The sequence below is a fragment of the Hevea brasiliensis genome, chromosome 17 (genome assembly GCF_030052815.1).
Source record: "Hevea brasiliensis isolate MT/VB/25A 57/8 chromosome 17, ASM3005281v1, whole genome shotgun sequence".
In the NCBI taxonomy this organism is placed as follows: Eukaryota; Viridiplantae; Streptophyta; class Magnoliopsida; order Malpighiales; family Euphorbiaceae; genus Hevea; species Hevea brasiliensis.
The window spans coordinates 8,772,066-8,791,944 of NC_079509.1; the positions used below are offsets into that span (position 1 = coordinate 8,772,066).

Genomic DNA, 19,879 nt, shown 5'->3' on the forward strand with positions numbered 1-19,879 from the left:
GACATAATTGTCGCCATAAAGGAGTTGGATGTGCACGACAAAAGCACATGTTCTTGGCTCTTTTGTGGGTTTGAATATCATTTAGCAACTTCGGCTTCTACTTTAAAGTTGATCATAGTTGTTTTGCTCCTCTTTTCTTCTCGTATTCAATTGGGAATTAGGTGGATTTGGGTAGAGGGAGAAGAGATTTGATATCTGGAGAGACTACACAAAATTCAATGCTATATAATTTAGAAGAGATTTTGGAAGTTTTCAGATTCAATGCATGCATTCACCCACCCACAGAGGAAGAGAAAAGGGAAAAAAGAAAAGAAAATAAACTATTCTACGTATTCACGAAAATTCTAGCCATTCGATCTAAGGCAAGCCTAGTCAAGTTTTTTTTTTTTTTTTTTTTCAACATTAGGAGACTGTTAACTCAATTTCCCTAGTGGATCATATTGGTCTGATCCATGAGTCACTGAAGCATCCTATAATTTCGGGAAGATAATGGGTTCAGACCTATTTCAAGTTGACAGTTGTTGGAGTTCGATTGGACTGTATCTCATAGAAAGTCAAATTCTACTTAATCTTTTGGAACAATTCTAATGGATTCTTGCAAAAAGATATGGGAAACTATAAAATAACCAGAGACCCGGCTCCTCAGAGTATTCTTTATAGGCACAAGTGGGTATTTGATATTTCCCCAAACTCTGGTCTCCATATAGCAGTACCTATCACTTACCTTATCTGCATACGTTTTTCCATGTCACAGGCTACTGTACATGGTACTTACATACCATGATTGACTTGAGAGGAAAAGGAGAGGGAAATTTATAAAAAAATAAAAAAGAATCCAACCTTTTAGCAAAACTTAAAAAAAGGTGAAAAGAGACGGCTGTGAGTTAAAAGTTTAATTACACTGTTAGTGCATTATTGTCAACTTTCTATACAAATTATGATTAGCATGCCTTCTTCAACCGCACTATATAAGCTTCAAAGCTTTCATCATCCCAGTAGTTTGAAACTTTTTTCAAATTTCCTCTAATTCCTCATTTCGTCTCCTGTTTATTGTCTTGCTGATTGTGTTCGACTTGAGCTTCTCTTGTTTGTTTTCTTACCTTTCTCTTTCGATATGGAACTGAGCTTCCCCAGAAGCAATAACGGATATTTCCAAACAAGTATCTGATATACTCTCATCTCTGTGATGCAACTTCAAATGGGTAGTATTCAAATTTCTCACTTGATGCTGTTTTCAGCTCTAGCTTTTGCTGTTCTTGCTGCTGCTTTTGCTGAAGATAATTCAACGGACTCCTATTGGCTTCTGAGAATAAAATCAGAACTGGTTGATCCTTTAGGAGTTCTTGATAGCTGGTCTCCACGAGCTCATATGTGCAACTGGAGTGGACTTGCGTGTTCACATGACCAAGGCCATGTTGTGGGCTTGAATCTGTCCAGCTCAGGACTATCAGGTTCCATTTCGCCCGAGCTCTGGCATCTTACTTCGCTTGAAACACTTGATTTGTCTTCAAATGTCCTTACCGGCTCCATTCCTTCCGAGCTTGGGAAGATCCAAAATTTGAGGGTACTCCTTCTTTATTCAAATTTTCTCTTTGGTAAGATTCCTGAAGGCATATTCTCATTGGAGAAATTGCAAGTTCTTAGAATAGGAGATAACCAGTTATCAGGTGAAATTACACCAAGTATTGGCAACTTAACCAAGTTAAGAGTCTTGCGTCTGGCTTATTGTCAATTTAATGGAAGCATTCCAGTTGAGATTGGTAATTTGAAGCGTCTGATGTCCCTTGACTTGCAGAAGAACAGTTTCAGTGGCCTCCTACCAGAAGAGCTTCATGGCTGTAAAGAGCTCCAAAACTTTGCAGCATCAGGCAACAGCCTTGAGGGAGAAATCCCTGCTTCATTGGGAAGTCTGAAATCACTGCAAGTACTGAATTTGGCCAATAACAGCCTTTCTGGTTCAATCCCTGTCGAGTTAAGCCATCTCTCCAACTTGAAGTACTTAAATCTGCTTGGAAATAGATTAAGTGGCCAAATTCCTTTGGAGCTCAACCACCTGGTTCAACTTGAGAAGCTAGACTTATCAGTAAATAATCTCTCCGGACCAGTAAGCCTATTCAGTTCCCAGTTAAAGAATCTTGAAACTTTGGTCCTGTCTAATAATGATCTGACTGGTAGTATTCCAAGCAATTTCTGTCTGCGGAATTCACATCTGCAGCAACTTTTCCTGCATCAAAACAATCTGTCGGGCAAGTTCCCCTTAGAGCTGTTGAACTGCTCCTCTTTGCAACAACTGGACCTCTCTGATAACAACTTTGAAGGAGAGCTGCCATCTGACCTCGACGAACTAGAAAACCTCACAGATCTTAAGCTCAATAACAACAGTTTTAGTGGAAAACTGCCTCCTGAAGTTGGGAACATGAGTAACTTGGTGAATCTTTACCTGTTTGACAATTTGATGACGGGGGGACTTCCACCAGAAATTGGCAAGTTAAAAAGGTTGAGTATTATCTATCTTTACGATAACCAGCTGTCAGGAGAAATACCAGTGGAGTTAACAAACTGTACCAGCCTAACGGAAATTGATTTCTTTGGAAACCACTTCAATGGGTCAATTCCCCCAAGTATCGGGAAGCTTAAGAATCTGATCGTCTTTCAACTGAGGCAGAATGACTTGTCTGGTCCAATCCCTCCGAGCTTGGGCTACTGCAGAAAGCTTCAGATATTGGCCTTAGCAGATAATAAGCTCTCTGGAACATTGCCACCAACGTTCAGATTCCTTTCAGAACTGTACAAAGTCACTCTTTATAATAACTCATTTGAAGGTCCTCTTCCTTCATCTCTCTTCCTTCTAAAAAACCTGCAAATTATCAATTTTTCTCACAACAGGTTTATGGGAAGCATTTCTCCTCTTCTGGGTTCAAATTCTCTGACCGCCTTAGACTTAACCAATAACAGTTTCTCAGGTCCTATTCCTTATAGACTAGCCATGTCAATAAATCTAAGTCGTCTTCGCCTTGCCCACAATCGTCTTATCGGCAACATTCCTAATGAGTTTGTCAAGCTCACTGAGCTTAGGTTCCTTGATTTATCATTCAACAATCTCACAGGAGATGTTGCACCCCAACTTTCAAACTGTAGAAAGCTTGAACACTTGCTACTGAGTAACAACCAACTAACTGGCACCATGCCTTCCTGGTTAGGGAGCATAGAAGATATTGGAGAGCTGGATTTCTCATCCAATAACTTCCATGGAGAAATACCTGCACAGCTTGGGAACTGCTCAAGATTACTCAAGCTTTCTCTTCATAGCAACAACTTCTCTGGCAAGATCCCACAAGAGATAGGAAATCTCACTTCTCTAAATGTCCTAAGTCTGCACAGAAACAACCTTTCTGGTTCCATTCCTTCGACACTTCAGGAGTGCAAGAAACTCTTTGAACTGAGGCTCTCTGAGAACTTCTTGACGGGTTCCATACCTCCTGAGCTTGGAAGGCTGACTGAGTTACAAGTAATCCTTGATCTCAGTGAGAATTCTCTCTTCGGTGAGATTCCATCTTCTCTTGGAAATCTTGTGAAGTTAGAGAGATTGAACCTTTCTTTCAACCACCTCCAAGGAGAAGTGCCTTTTTCACTTACAAAGCTGACCAGCCTCCACATGCTAAACCTGTCAAATAATGATCTCCAGGGCCAACTTCCTTCGACCTTTTCAGGATTCCCACTTAGTTCCTTCATAGGTAATAACAAGCTATGCGGCCCACCATTAGTATCGTGCTGGGGCTCAGGGGGTCAAGAGAAAAGGAGCCTTTCCAACGCTGCTGTTGTGGGTATTATAGTGGCCATTGTCTTTACTTCCACACTAATTTGCTTGATTATGCTTTACATAATGGTAAAAATGTGGCAAAACTGGAGAAGAGTTACGGTATCAAGCTTGGTTGGTGGTGGAACTGAACAAAGAAGAGATGAAGAGAAATGCGTTTGTGGAGAGCAGAAGAGAAAGAATGGTGACTACTGGAAAGTGAACTCAATGGTAATGGTTCCTTCACAAGATAACCGAAATTCTAGAACTTGCATTTTCCCTTTCAAAATGGATGCAGAACCCATAGGAAATACATTGGTTTGAGAAGATATGTGTTGTTTCCTTTTAGTCTTTTTTCCTTCCTATTTATACTTTTGCAAGCGATTTGTGGTTTGTACAATTCTATAAATTTGTCTTCTTTTTACTGATCTTTGCTGTTGTAATGATAATGATAACATTTCAAAATAGGCTATAGTCACAAATCCTTTGCTATTGTTGAGTGGCTCTACCTACTCCGTTCATGGGCTTGAAATGCTGTTAGTATTTTATCATAGCTGTTTCAATACCCGAGAGTAAGAGATTATGCCCGCTCTAAATGAATGTACATTTGGATTGCCTGATTCATATTTTTCACGCATATAGCCATTACTGATCTTGAATATCTTGCTAGTTTGCTGGCCTAATGAGAAGAGTAGAAAGGAACAGCAATCGCAGTTCCCAATTGCCGATGGCAGAGGCATCCTGAATTGAGCATTGAAGATCGTCCACTAAGGTGGTCATGGTGATGGGATTGTGAAGTCTGTTAATTCTCCATTACAAATCCACCGCTTTCACCACCCTCCAAAAGATTCTACTGAATTAACCATCGTTTGCAATGCATTAAAAATATCCCCTCACTGAGGATGGCGTGAGATGACAATAGTTTTAGGCTTACCAATTCAAGCATTCCCCTCTTCACCTGATAAAATACATGAAAAATTGTAGTTAAGTATGAAATTAACCTGTGGATCGTATAAATAATAGAATACAATGCATTACATCATTAAATAATTTATTTGTCTCTTTGAAGGCAAACCATTTGTTAAAATGTCAACATCACTTCTTTCTTCAGTGCCTAAACTTAGTGTTTCAGCTTGTGCCATGATTGGATCTCTTGCGGCCCATATCCCGGCATGGATTTGTTGGTTCGTAACTAATGGTTACGATGGCTATTCACATGACAGGACTATGGAGAAGCATTGCATATGCCCCATAGTCGGCAATAAAGCATTTGTTTTTGAATGGAGTTATCCATTGCATTTGTTATATATATATATATATATATATATATATAGGCAAGAGGTGCCTTGTGGCTTCACCTCCTTATTACCATTCCTGAGCCTATTTGGAGTTGGGGCCATTCGTAGACCGCTGGGGCCGAGCTATCGTTTTAGTGGAGGAAGGTCGGTGGAAACCCAAGCTACGTTTCAGTAGACTTGACATTCCATCAAATTCCAGTTTTATTTATAATCTATTTTGCATTGAATTGATATTGAAATATGCTTTCTTTATAAAATATTCTTTGGTTTCGTTTAAAATTGAAATTGAAGATAAAAATGTTTTTTTTTTCAAAAATTATTATTTTAAAGCTATCTTAAAAAATTATATAATTATTTTAAAATTAAAATATGTCAATTTTAATTTTAAATTAATTTTTAATAATTTTTAATTAATGTATTTAAAAATATATTTTTTCAGAATAACAGCTTCAATAACAATATTTAAAAAATTATATTAATAATAATATTAAAAAATTATTCAATTATTTTGAAGTTTTTATTACTATATAAAAATAATTTTTAATAATCTTCAACGAACATATTTAAAATAATAGTTTTCTAATAAAAGTTTAAATGGTAATGTTAAATAGACTTTTACAAACTTTTTAATGCAAATATACTTTTTTTTTTTTAATTTTACAAAGTAAAACATAAATTTCAATTGCTGAATTGTCATAGCGGCTAAAATTTCATATGCACATTGATTATTAGATCTTTTAATCGAAATAAATATTGACAAAAGAAGAATGTGATTATAAAAAAAAAAAAAAAAAAAATTATGGGTCTTGCAATTAAATGTGAAATGACTCTCTTCAATAGGGCTCCAGTAACACAAGATGATGAAGTAGGGTTCTCGATAATGCCTTCCCTCTTCCCAGTTATGCATTACTTGATCACTCTTCTCTCTGGTTCCACTAATCTATCTATTTGATCACTTTCTAATGCTGTGTGGCTAATATTGAAACGTCTTCCAAATCCTCAATCACGGACACATTGAATTGCCATTCAATTATGTGTTTCAATTGCCAACCATTACAAATAAATAACAATAATCATATCAAGAAGCAACCAATTAGAAGCACATATGCTTATGCATATGATCAACAAGTCTATTAATTGATGTTTTCGAATCAATAAGAATATGTAATGATACGAGTTGGAAATTGGCAACTCCTAGATGCTTATAATTCATAGTTTTTTTTTTTTTTTTTTTATATTTTATAGTTTTGTAACTTGTTATCTTTTTTTTCTCCCTTTGGAATGTAAAGAGAGATTTTTCTCTCCGGTTTAATTTGTCCTTTGAGGCTTCATCTTATTTTTCTGCCGTGATCGTTGGCTGTTCCCTGTCTGATCCAGGCAAGGGACAGCTTCCTTTCCTTCGTCTGGATATTGGATCTCTCCCTCTCCACTTTCAAGCAAGGTTGTATATAAGTTTTTGGCCTTTGATTTTGTTGCATGTAGGATTAGGACTCTTTGGTGAAGCATATGTTGCAGCATACGATGGCTCTATGTGTTGTGTATGTCTCTATTTTCTAGTTTGCTTGTGTTCCTCCTAATGGCATAGGGGCTTTGCTTTAGGAGTTCTGCATGTGGGTATGGCATTCTTAGGGATATATTCTAGCTAAAATCTAAGCCTTTGGTTCCTTAATGGCTAAAAGAAATTGAAACCGCCAAAGGACTTTGCCATACTTCCCCTCTGAGTTGTGGAGTTGGTTATTGGCTCATTGTTTGTGTTGATTGCTCTGCGACGTTGACTCTTTGCAGGGGGTTTCCAATATGGCCTCGTTTGAATTTCATTCGATACACTATCTATTGGAGCGAGGTTAATATGCCTCCTTGCATTTCGAAGTTACTTGTTCAACGGTCATCAGCACGGTGCCGCAAGTGGCGGCTAAGTCTTCCACGGCTAATTGGTGTAGAGGTGCCTTTGTCCATGTGTTGCTCGTGTGGGTTGGCTTCCCCATCGTTATAGGGTTTTTTGTGGTCAGACTCTAAGCCTGAAGTTTTTGAGCTATGAGTTTGGTTGTAGTTAGGGGCATTCTTTGTATTGGGCCTAAGTCTGAGCTTGCTATGGTTTTATTATCTATTATGGCCTTGAATCTATAATGGTTGTTATTTACTGAATGAATCCATCTTATTTTTCGAAAAGAAAAAAAAAATCCTAGATGTTTTACAAAAGGATTTATAATCATGTAAAAAAAATTATTGTGAGATTCTCTGGCAATGAGCCTCAAAAGTTTAAGTAAATAATTTATTAAAAAAAATGAAAAGGGTTAAGATTAAAAAAAAAAAAGCCCAATAAAAATAAGGTAAAAGATAAGTAGGCATCTTTACTTTAGTCTTCATTTTTTTCTATTTATATTTATTTGCATGACTTAATGAGTAGAATAGATGTATATATATATATATATTTAATATGTAAATTCATTGCATTACCAAGGCTCAAAGGGCAAAACACAATAAAACCAAATATATAGAGAACAAAGGCCCAAGGTAGCCCCAAAAAAATAAAAACAAGCTCCATACAACAACCCAAACCCATAGGAAACCACCCCAAACCAGGACACCATGCATCAAAACTAGCAAATCGCCAGCATCCTTAAACACGCTGAAACCAAAAACCACTGGCGATGCCAATGCTTCATCGAACCACCTAAGGCCAGAGCTAGAATCGAGACTGAGAAAGTGAACCAAAGCATCAAAGCAAAGGCAAAGAATCGCCTTACCCTCTAATGCCCGAGAGAGACCACCCAGCCACCACTAGACCCAAGTCACCAACTTCGACCAACCATGGCCATCAAAGAGGGAAGGTGGGTAGAAAATGCAAGGTCCGAGGCATTTCATTCTAACTTAAATTGAGTCGGCCATTGAAGGTTTAATCGGTGGACTCATTCCTCACCACAGATAACTAGCAACTAGCCAGAGTACTAACACTGGCAAGAGCTGTTAGATAGCTCTCTTCATTCTCCTCCCCTTCACAAAAACTACAACTCAACTCAACTCAACTAAGCTTTCATCTCAAAAATTTGGGGTCGGCTATATGAATTCGCTTTCCCCACTCTAAACGATTTTGAGTTAAATACTCAGAAATGTATAATGTTTCTAGGTCATGTTGTACTACTCTCCTCCAAGTCAATTTAGGTCTAACTCTTTTTTCTTTCTATCCTCTAACCTAATGTGCTCTACTTGTCTAACTGGAGCCTCCGTATGTTTACACTTCACATGACCAAACCACCTCAATTTTCTTTCTCTCAACTTATCCTCAATTGGCACAACTCCTACCTTTTCTTTAATACTCTCATTACGGACTTTATCTAGTCTAGTATGGCCACTCATCCACCTTAACATTCTCATCTCTGCAACTCTTATCTTAGATGTTTTTTTCCTCCTTATTTCGACTGCCAAAACCAAAACCTCCATGAACATTCTCATAACTTGCCTATCACTTCCTACATGTTCATTCAAATCTCTACCAATGAAAACATTCTCTTCATTCAGTATGCTTTGCATTAAATCATCCATATCTTCCAAAAACCTTTATTTACTCTCACTATCTAGTCCTATTTATAGGGTATAAGCACTAACTACATTTATTATTTCTCCTTCTAGTACTAGCTTTACTAGTATAATTCTATCTCCTACTCTTTTCACAGCTATTACAGTGTCTTTTAATGTCATGTCTATGATTATGCCCACTCCGTTCTCGTTTCTCTCCTTTCCAGCAAACCACAGTTTGTACCCTGAATTACCCACTTCCTTGCTTTTCTCTCCTACCCATTTAGACTCATGAATGCAAGTAATATTTACCCTTCTCCTTTCCAAGGTATCCACAAGCTCCATTAATTTTTTTGTAAGTGATTTAACATTTCAAGTACCAACCTTGATCCTCCTCCTATCTTGTTCCTTCCTAATTGGTCTCCTTCTATGATATCTTCTATTATTTTCTATATCTATCTTGTGTTATGTTCTATTATCTGTTCTACTATCTGTCCTATTGACTAACTTATTTACCCACACCGGTACTTGATGTGAGAACCCTTACTCATTTAACACCACACCCGAGCGATGGCTAATGCATGCATTTTATATCATCATTTAGGTATAATTCTTGCACATAATTTACTCTTGTTCATAGCTATTACTATAAATATTAACATATATTTAGTCAATTTTACAATTTTACACTTCTTAGTTTAACTTTTGGAATTTATTTGTTTTGTAGGTTAAATTTAGAGAAATTTAGTGTATTTTGATCAGAGCAGCCATTTGGAGGAAATTTAAGTTGAATTGCAAAAATTTTGAAGTTGAGTTAAAAATGGCCGAGAGCTGCACAACCTGCGATACAACCGATTCAGCTTATGTCATTTTTACTGGAAATGGCTGACGTGGCATTTTCGTTACTCTGATTTTATACCTCACTTTCTCTGGAATCTCTGGAATCTTCTACTTTTTTACCATTCTAGGGAAGATCTCTGACCCATATAAAACCTCCTTTATCTATTTCTTTCCACAAGGAGGAAGAGAGGCATTTTTGGCAAGAAAGAAGGAGAGAAAGAGAGGAGGACGGCAGCCATTTTCCAGCAGCAGTAGAGGCCATTTTCTGCACTCTCCAACAGTAGATTCATCAGCATTCTTCTGGGTTTTTCTATTCCTTAACTTAGATTTTCATTATTTCTTCATTTCTACACTTGGGTTTGACTTGAAACTATGATTTGTGAGTAGTTGTTTGAGATTCTAGAGATGGGTTTGTAAATATTGCTTTGTATTGTGGTTTTGAACTGATTTAGTCATTTAAATGAGATTTGTTACATTTTGATTTATTGCTTGTGAGCTTGTTGCCTTGTTTGATGAATGGGCCCTCATTAAGTTAAGCTTTAATCCTTAATAGATGGACTAAAAGTGAATATTTGGGATAGATAATCTTGCAATAAACATAGTTTTCTTGGTGTTAGAGATAAGCTAAGAGGATTAAGGGGACTTTCCAAAATCAATTAGAGCTTTAATTGGGTTTTTGTTAGGTTTGAAATACCGTGAAAACAGGATTTGATTTAATGAATACCAACTTTGAAATACTTGAAAAAGGTTTCAAAGAACTAAGAATTGATTTCCCTCAAAATTGCAATTCTCATGTGTTTGGCTAAATTAGGGATAAACCACATGCAAACAATATTGAAAATCCAATCTCTAGAATCACTTTAATTTTTATTGAATTTAGATTTAATTCCTCCTAATTTCATAAATAGAAATTTCAAATTAAATTTTGGTAATCTAGTTTAATTAATTTAGTTAATTGTTTGATTTAGTTTAAATTCCTCAAATACCAATTTTAATTTTAATTTTCATTTTTAATATCTTTAAATTTTACCATTCTAATTAGCTTATTCTTTTATTTTCAATTTAAGCGCAATTCCCTGTGGGAACGATATTATTTTTAAAACTATACTACTGTGACTCGTGCACTTGCGAACTCACTATCACTGGCATGGCGTGTCGATTTCGGTAAACGCCCTATACCCTTGCATATTTCTCACTACACCCGGACTCTTATGTAACGTGTCATAAGTAGAGGACGCCCCAACGTTTATATCATTTGAATCCAAATCATAAGGTGTGATAAAATTTTTACGCTGATTGTCACCTACTGCAACCCTCTTCCTTTATCCGGGCTTAGGACCGACTAAGCACAAACTACTTAGGCGAAGTTCTCCTTGACAAAAACAAACTCAACAAATATGTATGCTGAAACGAGGATAGAGGGAGAGCCATCCCTTATCTAGCTTAGAGAAACAAAATGGCAATTGCTTCCCTCACTTCAAAGGGCAGGGAAAGCACAACTGACACTCTCCAGCAAAACTAAGAAAAAGAAGTAGCTACCAAACGTTGAGAGAAATTTTCTCTCTCTTAAAACAAGAGAGAGATCGTGCTTTATATTAGATGTACATATTCTTATCGATGGGTAGCTGCTAATCATGTATGATTTATAATTAATAGTAAAGCACATGTAGTCATATTGGTGATATTTTTTGGATTATTTATTACTCTGTTATGTTTGTGATTATTACAAAGGGATTTGTGTGAAGTGGGGTAATAATGATATATTTCTTTTTACGCGTCATTTATTATGAATTTTCTTGAGACTTTAGCTTCACACTTTTTTTTATGAGACCAAAAAAGATATATGTGTGGCTTATTATGTTGATACTTTTCATCCTAAACAATCCTAATGTCAACCTATCATATAATTCTAATCAGTAAAATTTTACACACCAATCAATACCTTCCATTAAGTTCTATATCTAAAGTTTCTTCCCTTATTGAAACTTTATACACAAACCTCCTAATCAAGGGCATACTTGGACACACTTGATGTCAATTTCTCTATTAATGTCTTGTCAATTCCTTATCTCGGTACAGTTAGACACGAGAATTCCTCAAATGTCAAGTTAGTCATTTGGGCTGGTTAACTCTGAACTCATCATCGAATGAGACGATCGGTCACATGTACTCTGAAGTTGAATATTCAAATATTTTAAAGAGTTGCCATATTATAAATAGACTATTTTAACACTTTACCCCTATTCAAAACTGTTAGAATTATGACTCAAAATCCTAATGAGATTTTGAGAGAGATCTTTTCCTAATTGAGTGAGAGAAATATTCCTCAATAGGATGAAAGAATATTTCCTATAATGAGTAGAACTCTTATTTTAGTGTTATTTCTAAATTTAGTGTGGGACTCGTAATCAGATAAGGATTTAGGAAATTAACACTATAAATAGAAGAATGATGGAAAAAGTTATTTGACTTTTGCCCATTGAAGAGAATGGCTTTTAGCCCATGGAGTGAGGCTGTCACCTATTGTAAAGAGGGGCTTTGCCAATTACTGAGTATTTCGCTCTGCCCATTGATGAGGAGCACTTGGTCATTGCAGTGGAGATAGGCTTCGACCTAAAGTAGAGTAAGGACATAAGAATTCAAGAGGAATGGATTCTTGTCTATTGGTGGGAGGGCTCTTGCCCATATAGTTGAAGACACCTTTTGTGGTATAGTGTTGTAATAGTAAATATATTGGGTTATGTCTAGAGGACTGATTGAGACTAACTAATATATTTACTATGAGTAAATATAATTTGATGTATGGATTTTCTTGGGTGTAATTGGGTCGATTGATAGTATAATTTGAATTTGTAATTAATAATTCATTATTGATGATAGTGGAAGATGTCATGCCTATGGATATAGCCCTATGTTGAGAGGGTGAACTACGTAAATATTAGTGTTTTGTGTGTTTATTTTATTTCTTTACAGTTTACAGGCTTTCGCATGCACAACAAAAACTAATATGGAATCTTAATAAACTTTTCTCATGCCCAAGAACGAATACCTAAAACGTGAAATACTAAAATAGATCGGGCCTAACTCACCCCAAAAGTTAGTTTAAGGAGAAAAGAGTGTCCAAGCCAAAATCAATGTAGGATCTCAACAGATGTCAAGCCTAACTCTTTAAAAAAATTTCTATTTTTACCAGATAGTAATATAAAGTACAAGTTGTGATGGTTTCTTCCATTAAAGCACATGACAGATCCACAACAATGGCGACAGTGAATAGGACAAGGGAAAGGATTGGATGGTGAAGGTTGCGGTAGTGAAGTTTTCAGAGCCCCCTCCGAGTCTAAGACCGATTCCATCTTCCTCTTCTTCCTTTGGCGACCAATCCAGTGCATAAAGGCGACTAACTGATTTACATTTGACATTGTTGCAAAAGGCAGAAAAAGGCTTGGGATGCAGCAAGTGTGAATTTGAAAATGGAGAACAATAGGAAGAAATGACCTGACATGAAGTGAGTTGGCGACGAAGAGGTAAGAAAAGAAAAGGTGAGAGCAAGATGCCTAAATTTAGCGGTACAAGTTACAATCTCGAAAATAACCCCTAGCAAAATTTAGACTAAATTTTAGCACAATGCAATGAACTAGATTATTGAGCAACAGCATAGAATGAATTAAAGTGGAGTTTGAGATGGTTTTAAAACAAATTTATCGGCAAGGGAGCCTCCTATTATTATTATTACTATTATCCATAGTGCCAGCCAGAACCACTCACTGTGGATGGCAATAGGTTTCAACTTCATCCATCATGAGTAGTAGTTGGTGATGCCTTTCGATGCCGACATGACCACATTGCAGGAAAAATTGAGTGACAAACAAACCCATTTCACATTTTTCTAATTCTGTTCTCATAGAATACGCCACCTGAAAGAAATGTTTGAAAAAGGCCATACCTAAAAGAGATTAACCCACGTAGACCTTAGGACATGAAAGAAAGAAAAAGGAAGAGCAAAAAAAAGATTCTTCTTCCCTTTTTTTAAAGATCTACGAGGGAATGACCCAAAATTACATAAGGTTTTGTTTAAAAAATAAAAGAAAAAACTATGTGAATCTCCCCTATCCATGGAAAAATTCCAAGTATCATAAGCAGCCAAGCATCTCCGCGTGATAAGCCAACCTTGTCCTTCCACTTTATGTGTACCAACTCTTTTCAACTTCAATGGCTGAAACACGTCATTCTCCACTGGCAGATGTCTTGCTCGATCGATTCTTTACCAACCCACTTCAGGTACTGCAAAGAGGTCTGTCTCTTGACTTGAATTCTTGAATATGCACTATACATTGGTCCATTTATTGAATATACACTATTGAGTTGATACTATCTTGTCTCAGAATTTTCCAATGAAGCACAACTCCACGTGGGACTAGCTGTAACAAATGAATATTGGGCATCATTCGAGGGTAGTTGAGTTAATACTTGCGGATTTATGGTTATGGAAGTACTCTTGGTAAGTGAAATTTCGTAATAGAGTTTTCTGTGGAGTCATCTGCATTAATTAGACTAGCATTTAAGAACGGAGGTTGCTTTGGTGAAGGGATTTCACATTCTCTATTGGTTAGCATCTGAACTACTTCAGCCATGGACGGTCTTAGTAAAGCAGAAGCTTGTGTGCATAGAAGTCCTATTTGAAGCACATTTTCTGCATCTTTTTCAGGATGTCTATCTCTAAGCCTGGGATCAATGGCTTGAGCAAGTGTTTTTGCCTTGTAATGCTTCCAAACCTGATGCCACATAACAAAGCTATGTCACTTGAGTATCAATTACAACTATCTGATATCAATTGATTTTTCCTTTGGTTGTTGCTGTTTCTTAATTTCAAACCTACCTTAAATTATGGCCTCAGAATGTCGACAATAGCAAGTTTCCACGAAATAGAAAACAAGGAATAAGAATCTTACAGAGTGCAAAATTGAATTCGATCCCTGTGAATAAATGCTCTTCTTTTCGCCAGTTGCAATCTCCAGAACAAGAACACCAAAACCATAAACATCTGCTTTCTCTGTTAGCTGTCCTCGAATAAGATACTCAGGAGCAATATAACCCCTGTAAAAAGAAAATAATAATAATAATAATTTAGAAGAACAGAAAAATATAGATTAAAAGTGAGACTAGCTAGTAACTTGTATGGGGATTGTAGCCAGTAACTTGTATGGGGATTGATTTTCTTACAGTGTTCCTGCAATCCCTGTGCTAATATGGGTATTATCAGTCGCAAAGCAACGAGCAAGTCCAAAATCAGCAATCTTTGGAGTAAGCATCTCATCAAGGAGAATGTTGCTAGTTTTTATGTCTCTGTGGATAATTTTTACTCCTGAACCTCCATGAAGATACGCAAGCCCTTCTGCTGTTCCAAGGACGATATTATACCGCTGCTGCCAGCTTAGGATATGTATTGTGTTCTTCACTGCAAGAAATTAAGGGTTTAGAAATGAGGAATTCAGAAGTAAGCTTCTAATAACTCTATTCTGCTGCTGCTAAAGATATGAAAAAGATCAAGTTGGGCAACTTACTGAAAAGAATTTGATCAAGGCTCCTGTTGGGTACATATTCATAAACAAGAAGGCTCTCAGGGCCTTCAATACTGCAACCCAGAAGTCTTACAAGATTTTTGTGTTGAATATCACTGATCAAGTTCACTTCATTGAAGAATTGATCAACCCATTGCTGTGTATTATAGACCAATCTCTTAACTGCAACCGTTCTTCCATCTGGGAGACTTCCTTTAAATACAGAACCGGCCCCTCCTTGACCTAATTTCATGTCGTCGCTAAAAAAATTGGTTGCCTTCTCAAGCACTTCATACTTAAAATTCAAATTAGACCAGTTTGTAAGGCCCCTAAGATTGTTTTGCTCTGCACAGAGTGCGTCATGTTAGGAAATAGGAAATGGATGAATATCAAATCGCGAGACCATAGAGGATATTCATTTTTGGTTGGAATTTTACCTGCTTTCCTCTTAGATAATCTCCCATACCCAATAAAAGCACCAAAGGAAGCCAGCACGATAAAGGCTGCTGCTGCTAAGGCAATTGCTCCTATCATACCAGCATGTGAGCCTGTACATTTAGCAAAACATGTTAAATTATAAGAACACCTGGCAGAGATGGAATAACAGCAAACAAGCACTCATTTCTATTCCCATAAGCAGAAAGCCGGAAAATATGATTTAACACTTCCAATCAGAGGATAAACCACTGACAACATTTAATACCAGGCAATTTAATCCAACTAAAACCAAAATTTGAAGAGAAACGGAGTGGAAGAATGGTTAAAACCAATTTTACTTCCTTGGTCTGCTGCTTCTGAGCTGGTGTTAAAGAATCTCTCTGTAGAATACCGCATATAACAACCGGTAAACAGAGCCTGGCCCTGTGCCCCAGGAGCACATGTCCTCAATTGTGAGCCTGCCTTCACCAAGCAATCTCTGCACTCCCTGTAGTTAAGTGAATTCCAACACTGAGCCAATGCATAAGCTGGAACGACTCCTCCTTTTCCCTCTACAGTGGCAAACGTTCCGTTGCCAAGGGCTCTTTCAGTGACATTCTTGATCACATCTGCAACCTTTCTCCTAAAATCCATGTGCAAAGAGCTATCTATCAAAACACCTGCTGCCTGGCTACAGTTCACATTATCATAATTAGGGTCGATGGATTCATGGAGGAAGCTGTAATTATCGTAGCGAAGAAAGCAGCCATCAAGAAAGATACGAGCAGCCGTACTGGGGAGGCAACCGGGAAGCTTTACTCTGCCCTGGCTAAAACAGAGTTTGCAATCAAGGGTAGAGAGATCACTGTGGCACTGGGCTAAGGCATGGACCTGAGGCGATGGCCAGGTAACAGCAGCATGCCCCCAGTTTCTCCTAGACACTTGTTGTTGGATAGATTCCATGACTTTGACAAAATTTGGAACGAAAGACGTGGAGATAGTGGAATTGAGCTCGTCCTTATGGGAACCGCAGGTAAGTTGGATTTCAGAATTACGGGTGGCAGAAGAAGAGAGAAAGAAGAAAATAAGAAAAATCAAGAATGTCCATGAGAGATTCTGAAGGATTTTGAATGATAGTTGCATTGAAATAAAACGGGACTTGCTCTAATTTATTCTATTTTCCCTCTGTTTCGCTCTGTTCTCCCCTGTTTTATGTCGAAGGTGAAAAAGAAGAGAGTACGTGGGATCATCACTTTGAATAGGATAATCTTCTCTGCAACAACCAGACTCTCCTTCTTTCTCCCTATCTCCCTCTGAGAGATTCAGAGGGAAATGGAGACGGAGAGAGTATTATTTGGGATGAATTATGGAGTGGTTTTATTTAAGAGAAGGTTTTCTGTTTGTTTTTGTCGCATTCATGGTAGTTTCTGGCTATGTTTCTTGGCTCTCCAGGGAGAGGGAGATGGAAGAAGACTCAATCAATGACCTGGATTTAGTTTTGTTTTCTTCATTTAGATTATGGTTATATGAACATCGCATACATTTTACTCATAATGTGTTCCGTAACTGCTTGTTTGAATCGGAGGAAAAGAGGGAGGAAGGAAAATAAATTATGAAAAATATTCATGATGTTATATTTTTTTTTTATTTGGAAAATAGAGGAAAATTGAGGATTGAAAGAAAAATATCTAATATTTTTTTTTAAACTCGTTCTCTCTTATTTGGAGAAAAAAGAAATAGTGTGGGATAAAGTCATATTTTTAATTTATAAAATTATATAATAATTATTTTATTTTTATATTTATTAATGTTTTTTAATTATTTGCATGTTTTTTTTAATATTTTAACATCAATGATAAAATAGTGGAGTAATATTTTATGAGCCCCTTTTCATAATTATATATTTAATAGAGTGTTTATTAAATTGAAATCTTTATTCGCATAAAAAAAATAATTTATAAGATAAAGATAAAATAGTAATTTTAATTATTTTGTTTTCACTCTTTTACAAGAGAAAATAAATTTATTTTCTCTCTTTCCCAAACACAAAAAAAAAATAAATAAATAAAAGATGAAAAATAAAAAAAAAATTTCCTCCCTTTATTTTCCTTCCCCTCCTATAATTTATCCAAAAACATATTGTAAATGGCAATTTATGGAATGGTGGGTTTAAGGGCATATTGAGAACATATTTCTGGCCAAAAACCCTAATTATTAAATAACTGGGACTTACTTGACAAGTTTAATTCTTGGATTCTAGGGCTTCACTACCACCTTTTTAAAAAGGAAAAAATCATCAAATTTTGGTTAAAAAGTTTTAAAAAGAAAAAAAAATTTATAAATTTAATTTCCTGACTCTTATATTAGTCATTTACTTAATTTAATAAGAGATTATTTGGTATATTCAAAGCATTAAATAACAATATTTTCTAAATTCATGTTTTCCATATTTGCATAAATAAAGAAATACTGATTTAAATATATGCTATAATTTCTGTATTTAAATTTAATTTTCAAAACTTTCATTATATTAAAACATTACATGTTGAGCTTTGCCGTGTTGCAATTTTTTTTATTTTTCAAAATAATTAAAAAAAATTAACAAAAGTAGTAAAGAAATTTTTATCAATAATGGAAGTATTGTGTCACTAATTTCCAAATTAAAAGATTATAATGATGCATTCTACACCTAAGTTAGAACAAGAGATTGTAGAGATGGGATCTTTGATCATGTTTGAAAAACCCAATAGCATAATGATGAGATTTAGAGATTAGTGCTTGTCATCTTCAAAGACAATTCTTGCTTCTTGTAGAACAAGCGAGAGGAAAATCTTGCCTTGTGGTCAAAATTTCACTGCCACTCTTTTAGCTGTACAATTATTTTTTTTTTTAGTCAAATGTAAAGAATATTATAGCGTATATAAAAATAATAATTAAATTTTAAATTCAAATTATTTAAATATAATTTATAAAATAGTCTCTATTTAAGATATAATGCCTCGTTTAATTAATAAATTAAATAATACTCAATATATTAAATTGTAATTTTCATATTTAAAAAAATTGACATAACAATGCCTATGTGATGAGAAATAAAATTGACGTATAGTTGTATTTATGGAAGGGGTTGTATTTTTTTATTATTATTATTAAATTTCCTAGAAAATCTTATAAGCTTGTGAATGATGCCTAATTTGACTTTTATTAAGTATCTAGAGGCAACTTTTTAGCATTTATGCGTCATGCCATGGATTTCAACCTTGCTTACCATCCCAATAAAAAAAATTCCTTGCACCCAAAATTAAATTAAAAAAATAAAACAAAATATAATAATTAAAAAAAAGGTCACCCAAGGATGTCAAAATTTGATTTGCTGGGTCAATGATAATGGCTAGTGCAACGGGCAAAAAGTGACCCATAAATCAGGACCTGAATAAGTAAGAAGCAACAGCAGCAGAACCTCGCTAATTAGACTACCCACCGTTGCCAGAGACGACTTGTAGAGCCAGGAAAGGTGAAAGTGCAGAGGATTTCTGAACTTTTATCACCATGAAAGACTTAGATAACCACTGAAGAGCAAGGAAGCCTCTTTACAACTGTTGTCTAGCGGAGCATCAGGAAAACAAAGGCCGAAGGAAAACAAGAACTCTCATAGCATCGTAGATATTGCAGAGGAAGGAGATGACAGAGCTTATTGGCGATTTACTCGCGCCTTACAAGGCAATATCAAACTTGACTAGATATAATTCTCTTCAAGCAGTGCCTCCTTTCATCGTTTAAATTGGAAAAAAAAGGCCAATGCCTGAGTTTCAGATACCTACATCACATAACCAAGCGGAACAAGAAATATAAAAGAGGGCAGCTCAACAAAACCCTCAAACAATATCGATCCAACTACAAAACACAACCCAACACTGTGGAAGGGAGGGAACCCACGCGAAGTTAGGGAGAGGGAAGCCTTCTCCTGCCAAATGGGCAGGGGAAGACTGACAAGTAGTAGTGACAAGTGCCGAGCCCTAGGTGACGAAAGAGGAGCTAGAGAGCAAAAACTCTCTCTACAAAAAGGAGAGATCACGTTATCGTATTGTCACCACCCAAATTTTTCTATACATCTTTATTTGACAATTGGCATTAATTAAGAAGATGCATTTGGGATAGCAACGACTATAATACCTATAAAAAATTAATATATTTGAATTTATTAATATATTTAATAATTAAATTTATCTTAAATTTTATTATTATTATTTAAAAAATATTTAAATTTATTTAATTTTATATATTTTTATTAATAATTTATATTTTAAAAATATAATAATTTTATAAAATATTTCAATTATATTTATTTAAAATATAATATATAAAAATTTATAAATATTATTATAAAAATATATATTTTATATTTAATTAATTATTTATATAAATAAAAATTTTTATAAGAGATACTTAATATT

General features: G+C 35.6%; 2 protein-coding genes across 3 annotated transcripts; one reads left to right on the forward strand and one right to left on the reverse strand.

The window, feature by feature from the left end:
* The first annotated feature begins 514 nt into the window (after positions 1–514).
* Positions 515–4,278, forward strand: LOC110642829 (LRR receptor-like serine/threonine-protein kinase GSO1). Of its 2 annotated transcripts, XM_058139820.1 has the most exons (2): positions 517–1,564; positions 1,796–4,278. In XM_058139820.1, the coding sequence occupies exons 1-2, from the start codon at positions 1,187–1,189 to the stop codon at positions 4,118–4,120; spliced, it is 2,703 nt and encodes a 900-aa protein (XP_057995803.1). In that variant the 5' UTR covers positions 517–1,186; the 3' UTR covers positions 4,121–4,278. The 2 variants fall into 2 exon arrangements, with proteins under 2 accessions (XP_021650697.2, XP_057995803.1); XM_021795005.2 differs by having other exon boundaries at positions 515–4,278.
* An 8,180-nt stretch (positions 4,279–12,458) lies between these two features.
* On the reverse strand, positions 12,459–16,980 carry LOC110642795 (cysteine-rich receptor-like protein kinase 1). The gene is given in 7 exon segments (XM_021794948.2): positions 12,459–13,958; positions 13,961–14,222; positions 14,400–14,544; positions 14,671–14,905; positions 15,012–15,353; positions 15,446–15,556; positions 15,785–16,980. Coding segments are annotated over 7 exon segments (2,019 nt in total). The 5' UTR covers positions 16,569–16,980; the 3' UTR covers positions 12,459–13,818.
* Positions 16,981–19,879: the final 2,899 nt, after the last annotated feature.